Below are 19,283 nucleotides of genomic sequence, written 5' to 3'. Positions count from 1 at the left end.
TAGTCTGATGGCGCTGGTTCTGTCATAGCAGTCAGTGCAGGCTGGGAAAATTGCCCATGTACTCCGCTTTGTCCCATCAAAACTTCCCTGTGGTTACTGCAGTGCTGACTAGCACCCTGGAGGCTGATTTGTGCCTGGGTTGTGGGAGGAGCCTCAGTCCAACTTTTATGCTAGGAGCAGCTCTTTGAACAAACAGCAAGGATTCCTTTGTAGGATTCTCTGGATTTGTCCATTCAAACTTTACCCAAGATTTGTAACGTTATGCGTGGGTTATCACTACATGCCTGTCCTGAGGAAGGCGGGTGGGGACAATGAGGTGTCGGTGTGGGGTTCCAGGCCAGGAGGGTGGCCATTGTGCTCCCAGGCTGCCCTAGACCTATACCTCCACTAATGCGTGTCTTGTTAAGGTATGGAAAGGGGAGGAAAAGAGTTGTAGATACCTGATGAATATTGCCTATGACCAAGGTCAACATCAGTGATAAGTCAGGATGATAGTATGGACCTTTGATAAGGAGTGATGAAAATGGCACTGTATGGTCTTCCTCCCTAAAACCCATCACCCCTCTTTAACCATGAGAAAGATAAATCCCAATTGAGGGAGTAGACCAGTCTTCAAAACTGTCATCAAAAACGAAAGTGTGAGAAGCTCAAAGCCCAGAGCAACCTAAGGAGATATAACTAAATGTGACTAAATGTGTGGGATCCTCGAACAGGAAAAGGACATTAGGGAAAAACAAGGAGCTCTGAATAAAGTACGGACTGGTTAATAACGTATCACTCTTGGTTCTTTAATGGTGACAAATACAAGATGTAATAGGGGAAACGATATGGGAGAAAGTGCTGCTTTAGCTGTGAACTGAAGTGTGCTTAGGAGTTAAAAGTGGAGGAAGGCAGTCCCCAGGCAGGAGGAAGAAAGAGCTGGTGCCATCTCAATGAGATGCTTGAGGCGGGAAGGCAAATGGTGTTGGAGTGTAAAAGGGGGTGGGGGCGGGGGGGGATTGCACGAGGTTAGGGTAGCCAGCAAGGACCAAAAGACACAGGTCTGTGTCAGACGGTATCTGAGCTAGGTCAGCGTGGGCTTTGGGTTTGGGCCTCTCGGGATGAATCTCAGTTACGCCGTTGCCGGCTGTGTGACTCCGAGTGGGTTACCTAACCTCTCTGGGGTCTTGCTTCCCCAACTGTAGAATGGATAAAATATTAATGTATTTTACCTCCTCGGGTTGTTGATTGGTACGCACTAAGATCAATGCTAGCTGTTATGTATCTTGAGCTTAAAAGGAGTCACAAAACAATCCTCAAGGGGCTTCCCTGGTTGGCGCAGTGGTTAAGAATCCGCCTGCCAATGCACAGGACACGGGTTCGAGCCGTGGTCTGGGAAGATCCCACATGCCGCGGAGCAACTAAGCCCTTGCGCCACAACTACTGAGCCTGCGTGCCACAACTACTGAAGCCCACGCGCTTAGAGCCCATGCTCCACAACAAGAGAAGCCACCGCAATGGGAAGCCCGCGCACCGCAACAAAGAGTAGCCCCTGCTCGCCACAACTAGAGAAAGTCCGCACTTAGCAACGAAGGCCCAACACAGCCAAAAATAAATACATAAATTTAAAAAAAATCCACAAGCATTAATGGCAACACCAGACCAATCTCCTAATTTGCATCTTCATGTATTTGGGATATGGTTAGCATTTTACAGAGAAGTAAACTGCTACTCAGGGACTAAAGCAGCCCAAGGGTTCACCTCAGGGGCTGTCATGCCGGAGCTGGGCCTTGGATTCGCGTTATCTCATGCCCAAGGTAGGCAGGAATAGGGATGCAGTATTTCAGCATCCCGCCTCCAAGCTTCAGGACCCCGGTCAGAGGAGAACGGGCGGGGCGGTCCAGGGTCCGGACGTCGGAAGGCCGACTTCCGTAAGCTTGACCGGCGTTCTTTACAGCCAATCACGTGCGAGAAGCCTAGCCTGTGCCAAAGGCGAGGCAGCATTCTGATGAGGAGGGCGGGACGCGCGAGCGCCTGGGCCTGGAAGGCGGCGGTGGGCGGGCTTCACGAGCGGCGGGCGCACTGACCAATGGGTGGTGGGTTCCACCTCTTGGGGGCGGGCCCTGGAGGGCGCGGTGACGTCGCACGGGTCGGCGCGTCGAGGCCGCCAAGGCTGCGGGGCCTGAGGACGCGGCGACGGGCATCGCGGCTGAGGGGCTGGTTCGCGGCGCGGAGCCGAGGAGGGTGCGGAGCGGGCTCGGTCCGAGACTGGCGGGTTGGGGGGCCCTTGGGGGATTTAGCAGGGGTGACGTTTGGGGACCTGTGGGATGAAGAAGCTGGGCCGGGGCCTGTGAGGGGCGTGGCGGTCTCTGGGACGCTGGAGCAGGGACGTCAGGGGCTAGGGAGATCTTGGAGGCGTCTCTGAAGGAGGCCGTCGGGGTCTGCCTTGGAGCTTGGGAGAAGGTCGGGGGAGAAGGACGATGGAGGAGACTCTCAGCTGTGGCCCTTTGAGGAGGCCAGTTGGGAGTGTGGAGACCGGGGTGGGGGCCTTTGAAACCTGGAGGGGTGCCTTCAGGGACGGGGGGAGGAAGAAGTTAGCTTTGCTAGGACCGTGGAGGTCAGGGGAAGCAAGAGCGGGTCGGGGCCTTTGGAGGAGCTTGGAAGCTGTTGTCCAGTTCCTGGGGAATTCAGAATTGGGGGGAGCAAGAGATGGGGTGAGCACAGCGCTGCAGAGGGTCTTAAGAGACCAGCCGAGGGGGAGGGGTTAGTGGGTAAGGGAAAGAGGGGTTGAGGCCGCTGATGGGTAGGGAGATGGAAGCGTGTTGGAGGTCTGGCAGGGAATCAGGGAGCCCCAGGGTTTGGGGGTGTGAAGAGTGTGGGGAACTTGCAGGAGTGTGTGGGGCTCTGGACAAGCAGGTTGGGAGAAGCCTAGGAGGGAGAGGCAGAAGAAGACTGGGGTGCTGTGTGCGGAAGCAGAGGTCTGTGGCTGGTGGGAGCTATGGGGGTGGAGGTGGCACAGCGGGGCTAACACCGACCTCGGGGGCGGTGTGGTATCTAAATGAGCCGACACATGGAAGTGCCTCGCCCACCAAGTGCAAGTGCTTTCTACAGGGACCGTGGAATTTCAGCATGGTGTGATGTGAAACCTCTTTTGGGGGAGCAGGTCACTCCATTGACCTAGAAGTAATGGCTGGCATCTCACTCCTTTCTTATTTCCCTGTCTCCTCCTCCAGGGTCACGGCTAGAGGACTCCCTGAGGTCCTGTCCCCCGGGCCACTGTGACTGGGTTTGCACTGGAGTGGAAGGCGCTGGAAGGCAGACCGGCCGCTATGTCCACATTCAGGCAGGAAGATGTGGAAGACCACTATGAGATGGGGGAGGAGCTGGGCAGGTGAGCTCTCCCCTCTGATGGGGCTCCGATGAGGGGAGAGACTCGCTGTGGGGTTTTCTGGGTGTATCTCCTGTCCTTTATCCTACTCTCCAAGCAGGGATGAGTCGGTATCATGTGCTGTGGAACGAGTTTGGGTTTTGGAGTCAGCCAGTCTGGGCCTGGAATTCTTGCTCTGACATCCTCTGTGCATTTCCTTTGGGGAGAAACATAACTGAGCACAAATGACATCTAATACGGTGCTTGGCATTGGCGTGAGAGCAGTAGATGTTGGGAGGTTTTGTTGGTGAGAGGGTCTGTCCCTCTCGTTAATCCTCTCTTGTGGGAGGGCAGTTGAGTCTCCCCGGCTCTCGTACCTTTCCAGGGAAGGCCTCCCAGGGAAGGCGTCCCGGCTGGGCCCACACCCTTGCCAATGGTTGGCATTCTTGTGGGAAAGAGCGGAGGTTTCCCGATCCAGCCAGCAGCTGATTTCCTGCTGGGCTGGGCCTTGGACCGTCCCCTGGGAACGCCTCCTCCCCCCCCCCAGACCTGCCAGGCACCATCCTCCCCCCCCCACAGAGCCTCAGACCTTATTTGGTGAGTTTGTTGCTGGCCAGCCCCATGATGTCACCAGAATGGAATGTAAATAACTGAGCCATAACTGAGCTGTTCATCAGGCCTTTGCTGAGAGAGTGTATGGGGCTCATTTGGGATTCTGAAGTCCCTCCTTTAGGAATTTCCTCCGGTAGAGTGGTAGAGAATGCAGACCGTCTCCCCACCCCCAAAGAAGTCTCAGGCTCTGTTGTTGAAAATGTATTAGGACCTGCTGCTGAGAGTAGTTTGGCAAAAGTCAGCAAAAATACCATGTACGTTCCCTTTAACCCACTGATTCTGCTGCTAGGAGTTAATTCAGTGGGAGTAGTATGTACATGGACCTAAGGATCTAGGGACAGGGAGAGTTGCTATAAGGACTTCCTGTGAGCAAAAGATGGGAAGCCTCTTCAGTGCCCATCACAGCACCATAGCCTCGTCGATGGAATATTACATAGCCATTAAAAAGAGCCTGAAAAGAAACAAAATTGAGTTATCTGTAGTGAGGTGGATGGACCTAGAGTCTGTCATAGAGTGAAGTAAGTCAGAAAGAGAAAAACAAATGCTGTATGCTAACACAGATATATGGAATCTAAAAAAAAAAAAAAAAGGTTCTGAAGAACCTAGGGGCAGGACAGGAATAAAGACACAGACATAGAGAATGGACTTGAGGACATGGGGAGGGGAAAGGGTAAGCTGGGACGAAGTGAGAGAGTAGCATGGACATATATACACTACCAAATGCAAAATGGACGGCTAGTGGGAAGCATCAGCTCTCGTGACCACCTAGAACAGTGGGATAGGGAGGGTGGGAGGGAGACACAAGAGGGAGGGGATATGGGGATATATGTATATGTATAGCTGATTCACTTTATTATACAGTGGAAACTTAACACACCATTGTAAAGCAGTTGTACTCCAATGAAAATGTTAAATAAAAAAAAGAGCCCAGCAACTTGTATAAGGCAAGCCTTGTAGGGAGTTTATTGAAATTTTCTAGTAGCTGTGTCAATTTTAATAGTTTTTTTATAATTAACCTTTTAAATTAATTAATTTTTTTAAATTTATTTATTTGGCTGGGCTGGGTCTTGGTTGCGGCACGCGGGATCTTTGTTGCCACATGCGTGGTCTTTAGCTGTGGCATGTGGGGTCTTTAGTTGTGGCTTGTGGACTTCTTAGTTGTGGCATGCATGAGGGATCTAGTTCCCTGACTGGAGATTGAACCCAGGCCCCCTGCATTGGGAGCATGGAGTCTTAGCCACTGGACTGCCAGGGAAGTCCCAATTTTAATGATTTTAATAATGTATTTTACTTAACCCAGTATGTCAAACTGTTATCATTTTGCTTGTGATCATTATAGAAATTACTAATGAAATAGTTTACTGCCTTTTATTGATGTGCACCTTTGAAATCTGGTGTGTCTTGTACACTCACAGCACATGTCAATTCGAATGGGCTGGACAGCTTCCATGTGGCCAGTAGCTGCCATCTTGGACAGCACTGCCCTATGTAATGCTCCGGAACATCCTTGGAGACACATGAGGTGAAGGATTAGTGCCACAGAACACTGCATACTGTGCTGCAATTTGTTAAATTACAGATGTTGTTTGGACATCTGAGTCCTGGGCTGTTTTTTTGTTACATTTCCATTCATCTGTGAAAGGCCATACCAGGCAGGTACTGTTACTATCCTCATCTTATAGATAAAGAAACTGAGGCTGAGAGCAGGGAAGCGGCTTGCCCAAAGCTATACAGACTAAAAATGGCCAGGCAGGATTTAGACCTTGAGGTCATGCCCTGCCGGCTGCAAAGCCCAGGCGTGCTGGAGCCAGTGCTGGAACCAGAGGTGGGCGTCCAGCTTCTTCTGCCTGTCTCAAGCAAAGCACGGTCGTGTTTCCTTGTCCCAAGAGTCACGGGCTGAATGAACTGGGAGTGAGTTTCTTTGTGCGCCTGTGCGGATGTGTATGGAGGGTTCTTTCCTCCTAATTCAAGTCACCTGGATAGTCTTGGGAAATAAATGAACCTGTGGTTGGTCATTGTAGACCTCTAGCCTGGCTTCCACGTCATGGAGAGCTGTGTGTGTCTGTATTCGTCAGCTCGGGCTGCTGTAGTAAAGTGCCTCAGACTGGAGGGCATGAACAGTGGAGGTTGATTCTCTCACGGTGCTGAAGGCTGGACGTCCAAGGTCGAGGTGTCAGCAGGCTTGGTTCCCTCTGAGGCCTCTCTCCTTGGTGTGTAGACGGCTGCCTTCTCCCCATATCCTCACATTTTCTCCCTCTGTGCATGTCTGTGTCCTAATCTCCTGTCCTTATTATAATCTTATAAGGACACCAGTCGTACTAGATTAGGACCCACGCCAGTGATCTCATTTGTACTTAATTACCTCACATTTTGAGGTTCTGGGGGTTAGGATTTTGGGGGACACAATTCAGCACCTAACAGTGTCTTTGTCCCTCTTCTCATGAACTCTTTCTTTGTTAGTTTTTTTGTTAGTTCAGCTTGGAATAAAGCTAGAGGGGAGAAAAATCCTTGTATTTGAGAATTAGGCCACACGTCCAGTGCTTAGCAGTGTTCCTGGCATGCGGTGAACACCCGGCCCTCGAAGTTATTACCGTCAGGTGTCATCGTGGGATGGAAGGTGGACCTGGAAGAACTTGCTTGGTTGATGTCGGCACAGGGGAGGAGGAAAGGCCTTTCAGGTGTGGGGAATGTTAGCTAAGATGTGGAGGTGGAGGCAGGAGCACAGCGTGGATTTCCGTGCGGAGGGCGAGGCCTGATCAGGGACACTTGACATTTATCATCTGACCTGTGCTTTTGGCTTTTAGACTAGCGTATGAGTGTCCTGTTGCTGCTGTAACAGATTACCAGAACTTAGTGGCTTAGAAGAACACCCATTTATTATCATAAAGGTCTGGGAGTCAGGAGTCTAAAATGGATCTGCAGGGCTGGTTCCTTCCGGAGGCTCCAGGGGAGCATCGGTTCCCGCCTTTTCCAGCTTCTAGAGGCGCCGCATCCCTGGCTCGCGGCCCCTCCTGCATCCTCACAGCCAGCAGCGCAGCATCTCCCGTCTCGCTCTGCCTCTGACCCTCCCACCTCCCTCTTACAAGGACCCTGTGATGACACTGGGACCCCCAGGGAATCCAGGGTCATCCCCATCTCAGGGGCCTTAACTTAATTCTGTCTGCAAAGGCCCTCTGTCCCATGAGATGACGTGTCCACAGGTTCTGGGGATTCGGATATGGACCCTTATTTAGCCTACCTTGGTTGGTAATAATTTGCACTCCCCACCTTGATCCTCACCTGCCTGAGTGTGCTCGGAGCGTGTCTGCAGTGGCCTGCTGTGGGCGCCTTTGTGTCTCGATGCTCACGAGGGCAGCGCTTCAGGTGTTTGCTGGCTGCAGGTGGTCCTGGGCGTCCCAGTGAGGTCCACTTACTGGGACACACCCAGTTGGGTCCCTTGGCTTTTCTGAGGGCCCTGCTGGCTTGGCAGAGGCGCCCCTCACTCGTTTCTTGTTCTCTCTGGCCTGTCCTCCCTGTGCTATCACCAACTTAAGAGACCCCTCCTGTCCCCAAGGCCCATCTGCACAATTCGTTCCTCTGCGTGCTCGTCCCCCATTTCCACGAGATGTCACATAGTCACCTAGTCCCCCTTCCCTTGACCCCCAGTGGTGCCTGGTTGATGTTTCTTATCTGGAATGTGTGCCTTCTGTCTTAGAATTCATTTCTCTGCTCACGTGTGTGTTCATATATCCTCTGGAGGCTGGGGTGCATGACCCATGGCCTTTGGGCCACATCCGGCCCTCACCTAGTTCAGTATGGCCCGCCCACGAACGTAGGATGGTTTTTTCCTTGTTTAAAGGGTTACAAAAACACACAAGAATTGTGACAGAGACCACATGGCCCGTAAAGCTTAAAATATTTACCCTCTGGCCTTTTTCACTCAACTCCTGAGTGAAAGCAAGTTAACGTAAGTTCCTAGATAGCAAAAGAATACGGACATTGGACAGCTCCCTGGAGTGCAGTAAAGAGAGTTTCTCTCTCTTTCTCTTCAGGTACCAGGGGTCTTGAGATACAAGTCACACACCATACAGTTTACTCATTTAAAGTGTACAATTTAATGATCTTTTGTACATTCACAGGGTCTTACAACCATCACCATTAAATACTTTCAGAACGTTTCCATCACTCCAAAAGGAAACCTCATCCCCTTGAGCAGGCACACCCCCATCCCCTCCCACAGCCCAACAACCAGGAATCCACCCTCTGTGGATGTGGATCTGCCAGTTCTGGACGTTTCCCATCAATGGAATCACACACTGGGTGTGCTTCTGTGTCTGGCTTCTCTCACTGAGCATCGTGTTCTCAGGGTCCATCCACGTTGTAGTGAGTGTCAGGGCTTCTCTCCTTTTGATGGCTGCGTGATGTGCCCGTGTGTGGAGGGACCCCATTTGGTGTATCCATCATCCATTGAGGGACATTTGGGTTATTTCCATCTTATGGCTACTGTGAATAATGGTGCTGTGCACATTTGTGTGCAAGTTTTTTTTTTTTTTTTTTTTTTGCAGTACGCGGGCCTCTCACTGTTGTGGCCTCTCCCGTTGCGGAGCACAGGCTCCGGACGCGCAGGCTCAGTGGCCCTGGCTCACGGGCCCAGCCACTCCGCGGCATGTGGGATCCTCCCGGACCGGGGCACGAACCCGCGTCCCCTGCATCGGCAGGCGGACTCTCAACCACTGCGCCACCAGGGAAGCCCATGTGTGCAACTTTTTGTGGAGTGACATTCCTGGGTCCGATGGTAACTCCATGTTTCACCTTTTGAGGAACCGCCAGACTGTTTCCCATCGCGGCTGCCCCGTCTCACACTCCTACCAGCTGTGCACCTGGGTTCTGGTTTCTCCACATCCTCACTGTTCTCTCTTGTTGTGAAAATGTGTGTACTTCTTTCACTCTACCTATTGAATAAGAAGCTCTTTTTTTTTTTTTTTTTTTTAAGGTGATAGACATCCTTTTATTTATTTATTTTTTGGCAGAGCCACACGGCATGCAGGATCTTAGTTCCCCGACTAGGGATTGACCCCGTGCCCCCTGCACTGGGAGCATGGAGTCTTAAACACTTGCACTCCAGGGAAGTCCCTGAATAAGAAGCTCTTTTGAACTCAGTGGTTTTTTTATCTTTTCTTAGATTTTAAACAGTGATGAAATACGCTGTGAGAAGTTGAATCGTATAGAGTCATATCAAATAAAAAGTAAAAACACCTTTTCACTGCCCTCAGTCATGCTCCTCAGAGATGTCTCTTGCTCACAGCTTGGTGTGTGTCCTTCAGACTTCTTCTCCTGCATCTATACACATAAACATACCTGTATAGGTGGGTACAGCATGTACCTTTTTTACCCAGAAAAATCTCGTTCCTTGTGTTATCCTGCAGCTAGCTGTCTTCAGTGAGCTGGTCTTCACTGGTATCTGTCTTGTCTTGTCTTTTTTTAAAAATTATTTTATTATTTTAACTATTTATCTTTGGCTGCGTTGGGTCTTCGTTGCTGCATGCAGGCTTTCTCTAGTTGCAGCGAGCGGAGGCTACTCTTCGTTGCGGTGCGCGGGCTTCTCATTGCCATGGCTCATCTTGTTGCAGAGCATGGGCTCTAGGCATGCGGGCTTCAGTAGTTGTGGCTCGCGGGCTCTAGAGCGCAGGCTTAGTAGTTGTGGCGCAGGGGGTTAGTTGCTGTGTGGCATTTGGGATCTTCCTGGACCAGGGCTTGAACCCGTGCCCCCTGCATTGGCAGGTGGATTCTTAACCACTGCACCACCCGGGAAGCCCATGGGTGTCTTTCTGGTCAGCACATGGAGAGTCGTTCTTTTCCAAGACTGCGAAAATTCTGCCTGACTTACCATGATGGGAGTCCAGCTCCCTTTTGATAAATGTGGAGCCGTTTCTGTTCTTTCACTGCTGCAGAAACGCCAGGTAGCCACTGTATTATGCACCAATTTGCCCTCGCGTGGGAGCACCCCTGCCGGATGGGGTGCATTCTCCAGCTGGTGGGGTGCACCTCAGCATGGCGCCAGGAGCTGGGATGAGCTGTCCCAGGAGGTTGCGTCATCCGAGCGCGGCCCGGTCCTGAGAGTGCTGTGTCCCTCTCGGCGCCCACTCCCCACTCTCCCCTCCCCCTCTGTCCCCACAGCGGCCAGTTTGCAATTGTGCGGAAATGCCGGCAGAAGGGCACTGGGAAGGAGTATGCGGCCAAGTTCATCAAGAAGCGCCGCTTGTCGTCCAGCCGCCGGGGGGTCAGCCGGGAGGAGATTGAGCGGGAGGTGAACATCCTGCGGGAGATCCGGCACCCCAACATCATCACGCTGCACGACATCTTTGAGAACAAGACCGACGTGGTGCTCATCCTGGAGCTGGTCTCGGGCGGGGAGCTCTTTGATTTCCTGGCGGAGAAGGAGTCGCTGACAGAGGACGAGGCCACCCAGTTCCTCAAGCAGATCCTGGATGGCGTCCATTACCTGCACTCCAAGCGTATCGCCCACTTCGACCTCAAGGTAGCCCCGCTGGGCCCTCAGGACAAAGCCGGGGACCAGCCTCACCGGGGAGGGTGAGGATGGGTGCCAAGAGGGTCCACCTCCCCTCGGCACAGGATGTCCTTGCCCGGGGCACTGCGGGGATGGACTGGCTCAGGCCTGGACCTGTGCAGGGGTCAGCCTGCACAAACCCTGCATGCTGGGATTGGGAGGTGCTCAGGGACAACCTGGCGCTGTTCCCTGAGGTGCCGGGCTGGCAGCAGCACTGCCTCCCGCCCAGCGCCCTGCCTTCTCCCCGACCCCCAGCCAGAGAACATCATGCTCCTGGACAAAAATGTGCCCAACCCGCGGATCAAGCTCATCGACTTTGGCATCGCCCACAAAATTGAAGCAGGGAACGAGTTCAAGAACATCTTTGGCACCCCAGAGTTCGTGGGTAAGGCCTGGTGTGGGCCTTGGGGGGCACTGGAGGAGTTCCAGCTGGCATGGGGTGAGGCAGGCCCACTGGCCTCAGGTTTCCCTTCCTGGCCCCGGCGCTGGACGCGGGAGACTCAAGGCCTGGCGTTGGTGCTGTCACTGTCCCGGCCTTCCCTGCCGAGAGCCAGCCTTGCCTGAGTGGGCACTATCTGCTGGTTCCCCCTTAGCCACACCCGGTGCCTGACCCTGTCTCCCTGTCTCTGCAGCTCCCGAGATCGTCAACTACGAGCCCCTGGGTCTGGAGGCGGACATGTGGTGAGTTGGGGGTGGCGGGCCCGGGGCTGCCCTCATCGCTTCTCCTCAGGGCATCCCCCATCTGTCCCCAGGAGCTGCCGGTCACAGCCGCAGCGGGGTGTAGCCTGTTCTCCTGGTCTTGGAGCTGTGGGGCAGGGGCAGGACAGACTGCTGCCTTAGAACAGGGTTGGCCGACGACCCAGGCCCATGAGCTCGGAATGGTTCTCACGTTTCTGGAGGGTTGTTAAAAACACATTGGGCTTCCCTGGTGGCGCAGTGGTAGAGAGTCCGCCTGCCGATGCAGGGGATACGGGTTTGTGCCGCGGCCTGGGAGGATCCCATATGCCGCAGAGCGGCTGGGCCCGTGAGCCATGGCCTCTGAGCCTGCGCGTCCGGAGCCTGTGCTCCACAACGGGAGAGGCCACAACAGTGAGAGGCCCGCGTACCCCTCAAAAAAAAAAATAAATAAAAATTAAAAAAATAAATAAAAACACATTGGGCTTCCCTGGTGGCGCAGTGGTTGGGAGTCCGCCTGCCGATGCAGGGGACACGGGTTCGTGCCCCGGTCCAGGAAGATCCCACATGCCGCGGAGCGGCTGGGCCCGTGAGCCATGGCCGCTGAGCCTGCGTGTCCGGAGCCTGTGCTCCACAACGGGAGAGGCCACAACAGTGAGAGGCCCGTGTACCGCAAAAAAAAACAAAAACAAAAACAAAAACAAAAAAAACCACATGAATGTGTGGCAGAGACCATCTGTGGCCCCCAAAGCCCTGCTCAGCGTCTCGCCCTTTAGAGAAGGAGTTTGCCAGCCCTGCCCTCGGCCACAGCAGCGCCATCGAGGGCCCCATGTCTGCATGTCTGTGGTGCCTTTGGGCTCTGTCCACGCCGCCCTGACCCCGGCCAGTTTGAGCCTGGACAGGCAGGTGTGGCCAGAGGCGCTTCTGTGTCCAATCCTGAGACCCTCCGAGCAGAGCGAGGGCCTTGCTGGGGGCTGTGCAGCCCCTGGAGGGAGAGGGTCCCTGGGGCTGATGGGCCTGCTGCCTACCGGGCTCTGGGCCCCCCAGCCCCCTTGGGGCTCTGGGGTTGGGGTGCTGTGCCCCTGGCTGAGCTGACCCCCATCTTTTCTGTGTGTTCTCTTCCAGGAGCATTGGCGTCATCACCTACATCCTGTGAGTACCTGCTCGGTGCTTCCTGCCCCCTCCTGGGGCCCTGCTGGGTCAAGAGGAGGGTAGGGAGGCTTCTGTGCGGGGACAGCGAGTGGGAGGCAGCACCCTCAGTTCTCTGACGTGTCACGGCGCTCGGGAACTCTGGATGGATGGACGAATGCATGAGTGAATGAATGAATTTGTGCAGGAGAGAGAGGTGTGTTCAGGAGAGTTCAGAAGGCAGGGCCTCATCGTGTGAAACAACCGTGCAAGGCCCTGGGCTGAGACAGCGTGTCCCCCTCGTCCTCTGGCTGGCAGCTCCTAGGCGTGGTGGACTCAGTCACGGGCCCGTTGGAGAGTAACTCAGCCTCCAGCCCCTCCCCTTCCTGGAGGGCAGGGGTGAGGATGAAAGTTCCATCACTGTAACCCCACTTGCTGGTTCCCCGGCCACCGGCCCCCTCCTTAGGGCCTTTCCAAAGTCACCTCAGTGGCATCAACTCAGGTGTGGTTGGAGGGGGTTTGTTGTGAACAACAAAAACACTCCTTTCATCTCGAACCCCGAGCTGTTTTAGGAAAGGGAACAAAGACCAAATATTATAACAGAAGATGCTCCCACCTTGGGTTTTAGGAAATGACAAGGGTTTTCGGATCTGTGTGCCTGAGGATTGGAGTGAAGACCACATATACATTTGTCACCCTAAGTCACAGCATCACGTACCCATAACCCCACAGAGTGGTGCTGTGGCCTCAGTGCAGCATGTCTGGAAGACACACGACGTCTACGGTGTCGGCCAGGACTCCCCGCCACCTCCCCCCAAAGTTAGCCGTTTTCCCTCTAACTACTACACGCTTCAGGGAAGTGCTTCGAGGCTGTGTCTCTAAGTAGCTACTTTGAGATTCTGCAGAGATTTTGCCCACTCATTTCAGCACCCCTCACTGGCTGGGCAGTGGATTTTCACTGCCTCTGGTTGGAGGCTGGGCACAGTTGTTGGTGGCCCGGGGCCCGGCATCGCCCTTCCTCCACGTCTGCCCCCTTCATGGGCATGGTGGAGTCGGGTGGTGGCCTGGGCAGCGGCCTGGTTGTGGGGTGACCGCAGGGCTGTCCGGCCCCACTGAGCCTGGTGTCTGCCTTCCAGTTTGAGTGGCGCATCACCATTCCTGGGAGAGACCAAGCAGGAGACCCTGACCAACATCTCGGCCGTGAACTACGACTTTGATGAGGAGTACTTCAGCAACACCAGCGAGCTGGCCAAGGACTTCATCCGCCGACTGCTCGTCAAAGACCCCAAGTAGGAGCGCTGGGCTGGGCAGGGAGGCCCTGGCGAGGCCCCCAGGATGGGAGCTCTGGCCGAGGACAAGTAACACATCCGTCCGAGCCGCCACCTTCCTGTTACTGGGAATCGGGCATGGCTTCTGCTTTGGGCTGGAGATAGCACAGAGGAGTTAGGTTGGCCCTCTTAAGAAGCTGTCTCTTAAGCTTTTAACTTGTGGCCAACGTTTAAGATAGGAGGTTTCCTATAAGATTCCAGATTACTATTTGTCTTTTTTCCTAGAAAAAAATCTAACTGTGCTGGCAGCACGGAGCCTTCATTCACACAGAGGTGCTCCCGTGGGGCAGAGTCCTCCCCAGCCTCCTCCTCTAGGCGCCTGAGCTGTGAGACCCCAGCGTTAGGTGTCAACACTGTGAACGAAACCCCTCAGAAAACATGGAGACCCTGGAGTCCACACCCCCAGGCCCCTTGATGGGCTCCTGGTGGTTGGCCAAGCAGAGGGGAAGCTCTTCATGGGGCCTGCATTTTCATGGTCATCTCAGGGACTTGCTGCTGGGCTGGAGGGTGACTTTAGGGACTTGGGGGGGCCCCCAGGGGCGGGTGCCTGAGTCAACCACAGGTGGGGCTGAGAGCCAGAGCTGCAGCAGGGAGAGTATGGCTCACCCCTTCCTGCTCTGTGTGTCGGGGAGGATGGTAAAGTGGCCCACGTGCAACTAACTAGGGTTGGGGGCTCTTCCAGGAGGAGAATGACCATCGCCCAGAGCCTGGAGCATTCCTGGATCAAGGTGAGGCAGTGGGGCCACCCCCACGTAGGCATTGCAGGTGTGAGCAGCCCCTGGGGAGCGGGCCCGGACGGCATGGGGCGCGGGGTGTGCGTGGACGTGGTGTCGGAGCCATCTCACGGAGACGCCGGCTGGAGTCCACGGCCCCTCTGCACGTAGCAGAGCTCCCTCCCCAGAACTTCCCAGAAAGGGGTCACCTCCAGGCCCGCGTTAGGGTTGGCAACCTCTGTAAAGAGCCAGAGAGTAAATGCTTTTTTGGCTCTGTGGTCTGTGGCACGGCCACGTAGTCTGCCATCCATTCTCGGCCCGGCTGTCAGAGCGTGGAAGCGCCAGGAGCACGTGTACGTGAATGGGCAGGGCTGCGTGCCGATGAAAAGCAAGCGGAGGGCCGGGTGTGGGCCAGGGGGGTCTCCCCCTGCCGGCCCCCAGTCCAAGGCGCCCTCCCCTCCCGCTGCAGGCGATCCGGCGGCGGAACGTGCGGCGGGAGGACAGTGGCCGCAAGCCAGAGCGGCGGCGCCTGAAGACGGCCCGCCTCAAGGAGTACACCATCAAGTCGCACTCGAGCATGCCCCCCAACAACACCTACGTCAACTTCGAGCGCTTCTCAAAGGTGCTGGAGGAGGTGGCGGTGGCCGAGGAGGGCCTGCGTGGGCTCGAGCACAGCCGGCGCCTGTTCCATGAGGACATCGAGGCACTGACGGCAATTTACGAGGAGAAGGAGGCCTGGTACCGCGAGGAGAACGAGAGCATCGGCCAGGACCTGCGGCGGCTGCGCCAGGAGCTGCACAAGACCGAGGCGCTCCAGCGGCAGGCCCAGGAGGAGGCCAAGGGCGCCCTGCTGGGGGCCAGCGGGCTCAGGCGCCGCTTCAGCCGCCTCGAGAACCGCTACGAGGCGCTGGCCAAGCAGGTGGCCTCCGAGATGCTGTTTGTGCAGGATCTGGTGCGCGCCATGGAGCAGGAGAAGCTGCAGGGGGGAGAGTGCAGCCTCCGCTAGGGCCGCTCGGGGCACGGTGTCCTGCACCCCGGGGGGAGCCCCCCGTCACCCTGATGTGGCCCTGGATGCGCTCCATGGGGCCCAGGAGTCCACAGCTGGGGGGGGCTTTGGCCCGGCCCTGCGCCGGGAGGATGTGGCTGACGTGGGCCTTCTCTGTGCAACCCGAGTCGTCCCCCGCCCCAGGCCCCAGCTCAGCCCCTCCCTCCTGCAACTCGACTCTGGGGGCTTCCGGGGCAGCATCACCACAGGAACTCTGCAAGGGGTTGGCGCCACCAAGGCAGCTCTGGCCGTGGTGGACACAGATGCCTCACACGTGGCAGCCTCCATGTGCAGGGCTGGGTCAGCGGCTGCAGGCCCTCCATGTGGTATGAGTGCATGGAGCCTTGGTGTGGGGATGGGGGTGTCTGAGTGCCCCGGGCTTGCCCCAGGACTCAGAATTGGAGGGCCCTCTGCTCGACACTCCGGCTCCTCCTGTTCTGGGGACGGATGTCTGCTCCTCCAGGGTCCGTGGTGGAGGTAGCCTCTGAGCCCAGCTCTTCAGATCCACCAGCCCCTCGCGGGGCCCCCAGCCTGGGGCTGGGCACCAGGGCCAGAGCTGAGGAGATGATGCAGCCCTCGAGGAGATGTGGGTCTAGGGATTGTATTGGGGGCAGTGTGTGGCAGGGCACAGTGCCTGGATGCAGTAAAGGAAACATCTGCAAAGCTGAGTCTCCACTCCCTCCCTGAGTCAGGCCTGCTGGGGGCCGGGAACAGGGGAAGAGCTGTGGCCGCCTGGAGCCTCCCGCAGCAGGCAGGCTGTGGAACCATCCCCTCCTCTCCAGCTCCCTGTCAATGCACAGCGCTGACTCTTCGGCGGGGGTCCCACCCACTGCCCTGCCCCGTCTCACTCCCTCCCCCAGTGCTGCCTTCAGGACAGCACCTCTCAGGTGGGCCCCATGGAGTAGCTGCTGGAGGCCTGTGTTCCCAGTGTCCCCTCTCTGGAGAGCCCCAGGGCTCCTTACAGACGCCCCACCCCGTGCTATGTGCCGCCCATTTGACTGCCTCTGCTGGCCTGGTGTTTCCAGGGACCCCCTGTCCGGGGGAGGTGGAGCCTTGGCGAGTGCTGGCCTGGACCACAGGGTTAAGAGGGTTTCAGTGGGCAGTGCCGCTGTGCGCCACTAGGTGCTGCCCTGGAGTGGGTTCTTGCGCCCCAGAGAGAGTGCCCTGGGAGCCAGGCTTCAGTGGAACATGGGTCCCTGGCTGGTGGCCACTCTGAGCTCGGAGTTCTCTGCTGCTGGTTGTGTTAATCGAGGGACCCCTGTGCAGCCCCCCTTGGCCCGAGAGGAGTCCTCGGGACAAAGGCCAGCCCGGGCCGAGTGCAAGGAGGAGCTGGGCAGGCGGGCGGGTACTCCACCTGTGGCCCTGGCTGGGGCTCAGGCCCAGGACCCTGCGGGACTGAGGAGGCCTTGGGACCTGGATGTGGGGTTGGCGTGGGTGGGGGTGGGCCCGCTGTACGCCCCTCACGAGCTCCACTGCCTGACACACACGCCTCTTAAGTGTATGTGTGTTGCTCGGAGGCGTGCGTGTCAGCCTAGAGGAAGTGAAGCGTGGCTTCCCTGGCGTCCTGCTCGTCTCTGCTTGGGCCCGGGCAGGGGCGGCCAGCCTTGGCAGTCATCTGGTGCCACGGCCTCTCTGCCCTCTTGTATCTCCCTCTCTCTGTCACTGCCTGCTCCCATAGCCCTGGGGGGCCTTGGAGGCTGCTCCGATCTTGGGGCTTAGGTGGACTGGACCTCCTGTCGTTGCCGTGAGGTGGAGGCGTCCAGGCAGCTAGAGTGGGTTTGGAGGCGTTTCCTGTCCCTTGGCTCCTTCTGAGACGCTGCCGGGTCACACATGGGCTCCCCTGCGCTGTGCTGGGCCCTCACGAGGGAGACGTCCTTGCCGCTTCTGCTCCCACTCGCCTCGGCCTCTGGGTCTGGAACGTGGTTCCACAGAGGGCCCTTCTGACCTTCTTCCTCTTTCCCAGCGGCCTGCTCAGCCTTCTGTTGCCTCGTTCCATGCATCCCTCCCCGCCACCGGTTTTTTAAAACTAAGTTTACAAAAATTGAGATAAGGCTCACTGTACAATTCATCCCTTTTCATTTGTCTGTTTTTGATCAACAACTTCCACTTTTAAAATCTCAGTAAATTTCAGTTTGTCGAATGGTTGGACCCACTCAGGTTTCTCCAGTTGGTCTGTGATTCCTCCACAGCTGTCACCTGGTTATTAGGCCTTCAAGGCAGGGCTCTGAGCAGCAGATCCCCCGATGGTGCGTTGCAAAGCGCGGTCGGCCCGTGGCAGGAAAGGGGCACCCAGTGTGGATAGTTGTATAACATCAGTAGGCTGTGGTCTGGGTGCCTCGGACGGGAAGGGAGGAGCTTCCGTGCAGCGCTAGAGGGTCTCCAGACCCTGAGGGGTGAGCCGGAGGCTCCCTGAAAGCCTCAGGGGACCAGTGAATAGCATTCATCCAGCCGTCATTTCTCCAGTCATGCCACACTGTGGACCCCACGTCAGGCCCTGGGAGATGCTGGTAGGAGGTGGACACAATGGTCTGTCTTGATAGGGGCAGGGGCCGGGCCTTCACCCATCCAGCCTTTCTGATGGAGACTTCCGGGTAGAAACCACAATTCCCTTTGGGCTCACACCTGCCCTTTCAGTATCCAAAGCACCTCTGTGCTGAGGGCAAATTCCCCAGCGTCTTCAGTGGGTAACGTGAGCAGGTGTCCTTGCTTTGCAGATTACCTCTGCCCCCTGACCCGGGTTATCTTGCTCAGCGCAGCCTCGGCATCCTCAATCTGTCAGTTAAGGGCACAGGGAACCACTTTGTGGTCATAAAGCACCTCCCAGTGTATCTGGCCCATGCAAGCACCTACAAATAGTGCTGTCCCTTTGTAGAGCCCCTGGGGCTGACGTGCTGTTATTAATCTTGTCTGTGGCAGGCAGGCCCCAGAGTGGCTCCCATGTAGCCCCGCCTCCTGCTCCCCACCCCCTGGAGAGCAGGCTGGCCTCGTGGCAGGTTCTGACCAACAGAACTCTGGGAAGGTGATGGAGTCACTTCCGTGGTTAGGCTATGCAGCCTATGATTTCCATCTTGCCAGCTGACTCCCTTGCTGGCTTTGATGCAGTGAGACATCGTGTTGGACAGGCCCACGTGGCAAGGAACAGCCAGGAAGCAGCGAAGCCCACCGACCACGTGAGGGGTCCTAACAGTGGGCCCCTCCCTAGTCGAGCCTTTGGATAAAACCCAGCCTGGACTGACACCTGGATTGCAGCCTCCTGAAGGACCCTGAGCACAGGACCCAGGTAAGCCAATCAAGACTCCTGACCCACAACTGTGAGATGATAATGTGTACTGCTTTAAGGGACTAGGTTTGTGGTGCTTTGTTACACAGCAGTAATTGAGTCATGCTGATGAAGGTGTGCTGCATCCACTTACAGGTTCACCGAGCAATTCAACTCTCGCTTCCCCTCTTTTGGTACCCTGTCCCTCTGCCACGCCCTCAGCCCCTTTTCTTTCAGGGGTGTGATTGGGGGGGTGCATATTAGCACCTTCTGCTCTGAGGAGAGTGGGCCTTCCAGCAGGTCTGCAGAGTGAGGGCTCCCCACATCTGTTTTTTTTTTTTTGTTAAAAATATTTATGTGGTTGCACCAGGTCTTAGTTGCAGCACATGGGCTCAGTTGCAGCACACGGGCTCCTTAGTTGTGGCATGTGAACTCTTAGTTGCAGCATGCATGTGGGATCTAGTTCCCTGACCAGGGTTGAACCCGGGCCTCCTGGATTGGGAGGACGGAGTCCTATACACTGCACCACCAGGGAAGTCCCCCCTGCGTCTGGTTTTGCTCTTATGCAAAATGGAAATGTCTTCTTGCCTGCTTCTTGAGACGGGTGCGGAGGGAATGAACCGTGGGAGC

The 19,283-nt window shown here is 56.1% G+C and overlaps 1 protein-coding gene across 5 annotated transcripts; it reads left to right on the top strand.

Annotated features, from left to right (window-relative positions):
• Window positions 1-2,118: 2,118 nt before the first annotated feature.
• Window positions 2,119-17,534, top strand: DAPK3 (death associated protein kinase 3). Of its 5 annotated transcripts, none has more exons than XM_082622454.1 (9): window positions 2,119-2,223; window positions 3,213-3,370; window positions 10,115-10,475; window positions 10,761-10,890; window positions 11,138-11,186; window positions 12,306-12,332; window positions 13,445-13,597; window positions 14,319-14,364; window positions 14,819-17,534. In XM_082622454.1, exons 2-9 carry the CDS (start codon window positions 3,309-3,311, stop codon window positions 15,353-15,355), a joined length of 1,365 nt encoding a protein of 454 aa, XP_082478580.1. In that variant the 5' UTR covers window positions 2,119-2,223; window positions 3,213-3,308; the 3' UTR covers window positions 15,356-17,534. The 5 variants fall into 5 exon arrangements, with proteins under 5 accessions (XP_082478580.1, XP_082478584.1, XP_082478581.1 ...); XM_082622458.1 differs by having other exon boundaries at window positions 2,131-2,239; XM_082622455.1 differs by lacking the exon at window positions 2,119-2,223 and adding an exon at window positions 2,362-2,494.
• Window positions 17,535-19,283: the final 1,749 nt, after the last annotated feature.

This window comes from Mesoplodon mirus, assembly GCF_964341445.2.
Source record: "Mesoplodon mirus genome assembly, chromosome: 5".
Lineage (NCBI taxonomy): Eukaryota > Metazoa > Chordata > Mammalia > Artiodactyla > Ziphiidae > Mesoplodon > Mesoplodon mirus.
Note: the sequence above shows the minus strand (reverse complement) of the source record. Positions and strands in the feature narration are given on the sequence as shown.

Excerpts from the sequence above, each read along its gene's own strand:
- DAPK3 (XM_082622454.1), top strand. The coding sequence starts at position 3,309 with ATGTCCACATTCAGGCAGGAAGATGTGGAAGACCACTATGAGATGGGG. Across the intron at positions 10,476-10,760 it reads TCGCCCACTTCGACCTCAAG|CCAGAGAACATCATGCTCCT; the intron begins GTAGCCCCGCTG and ends CCCGACCCCCAG. Across the intron at positions 12,333-13,444 it reads GGCGTCATCACCTACATCCT|TTTGAGTGGCGCATCACCAT; the intron begins GTGAGTACCTGC and ends TCTGCCTTCCAG.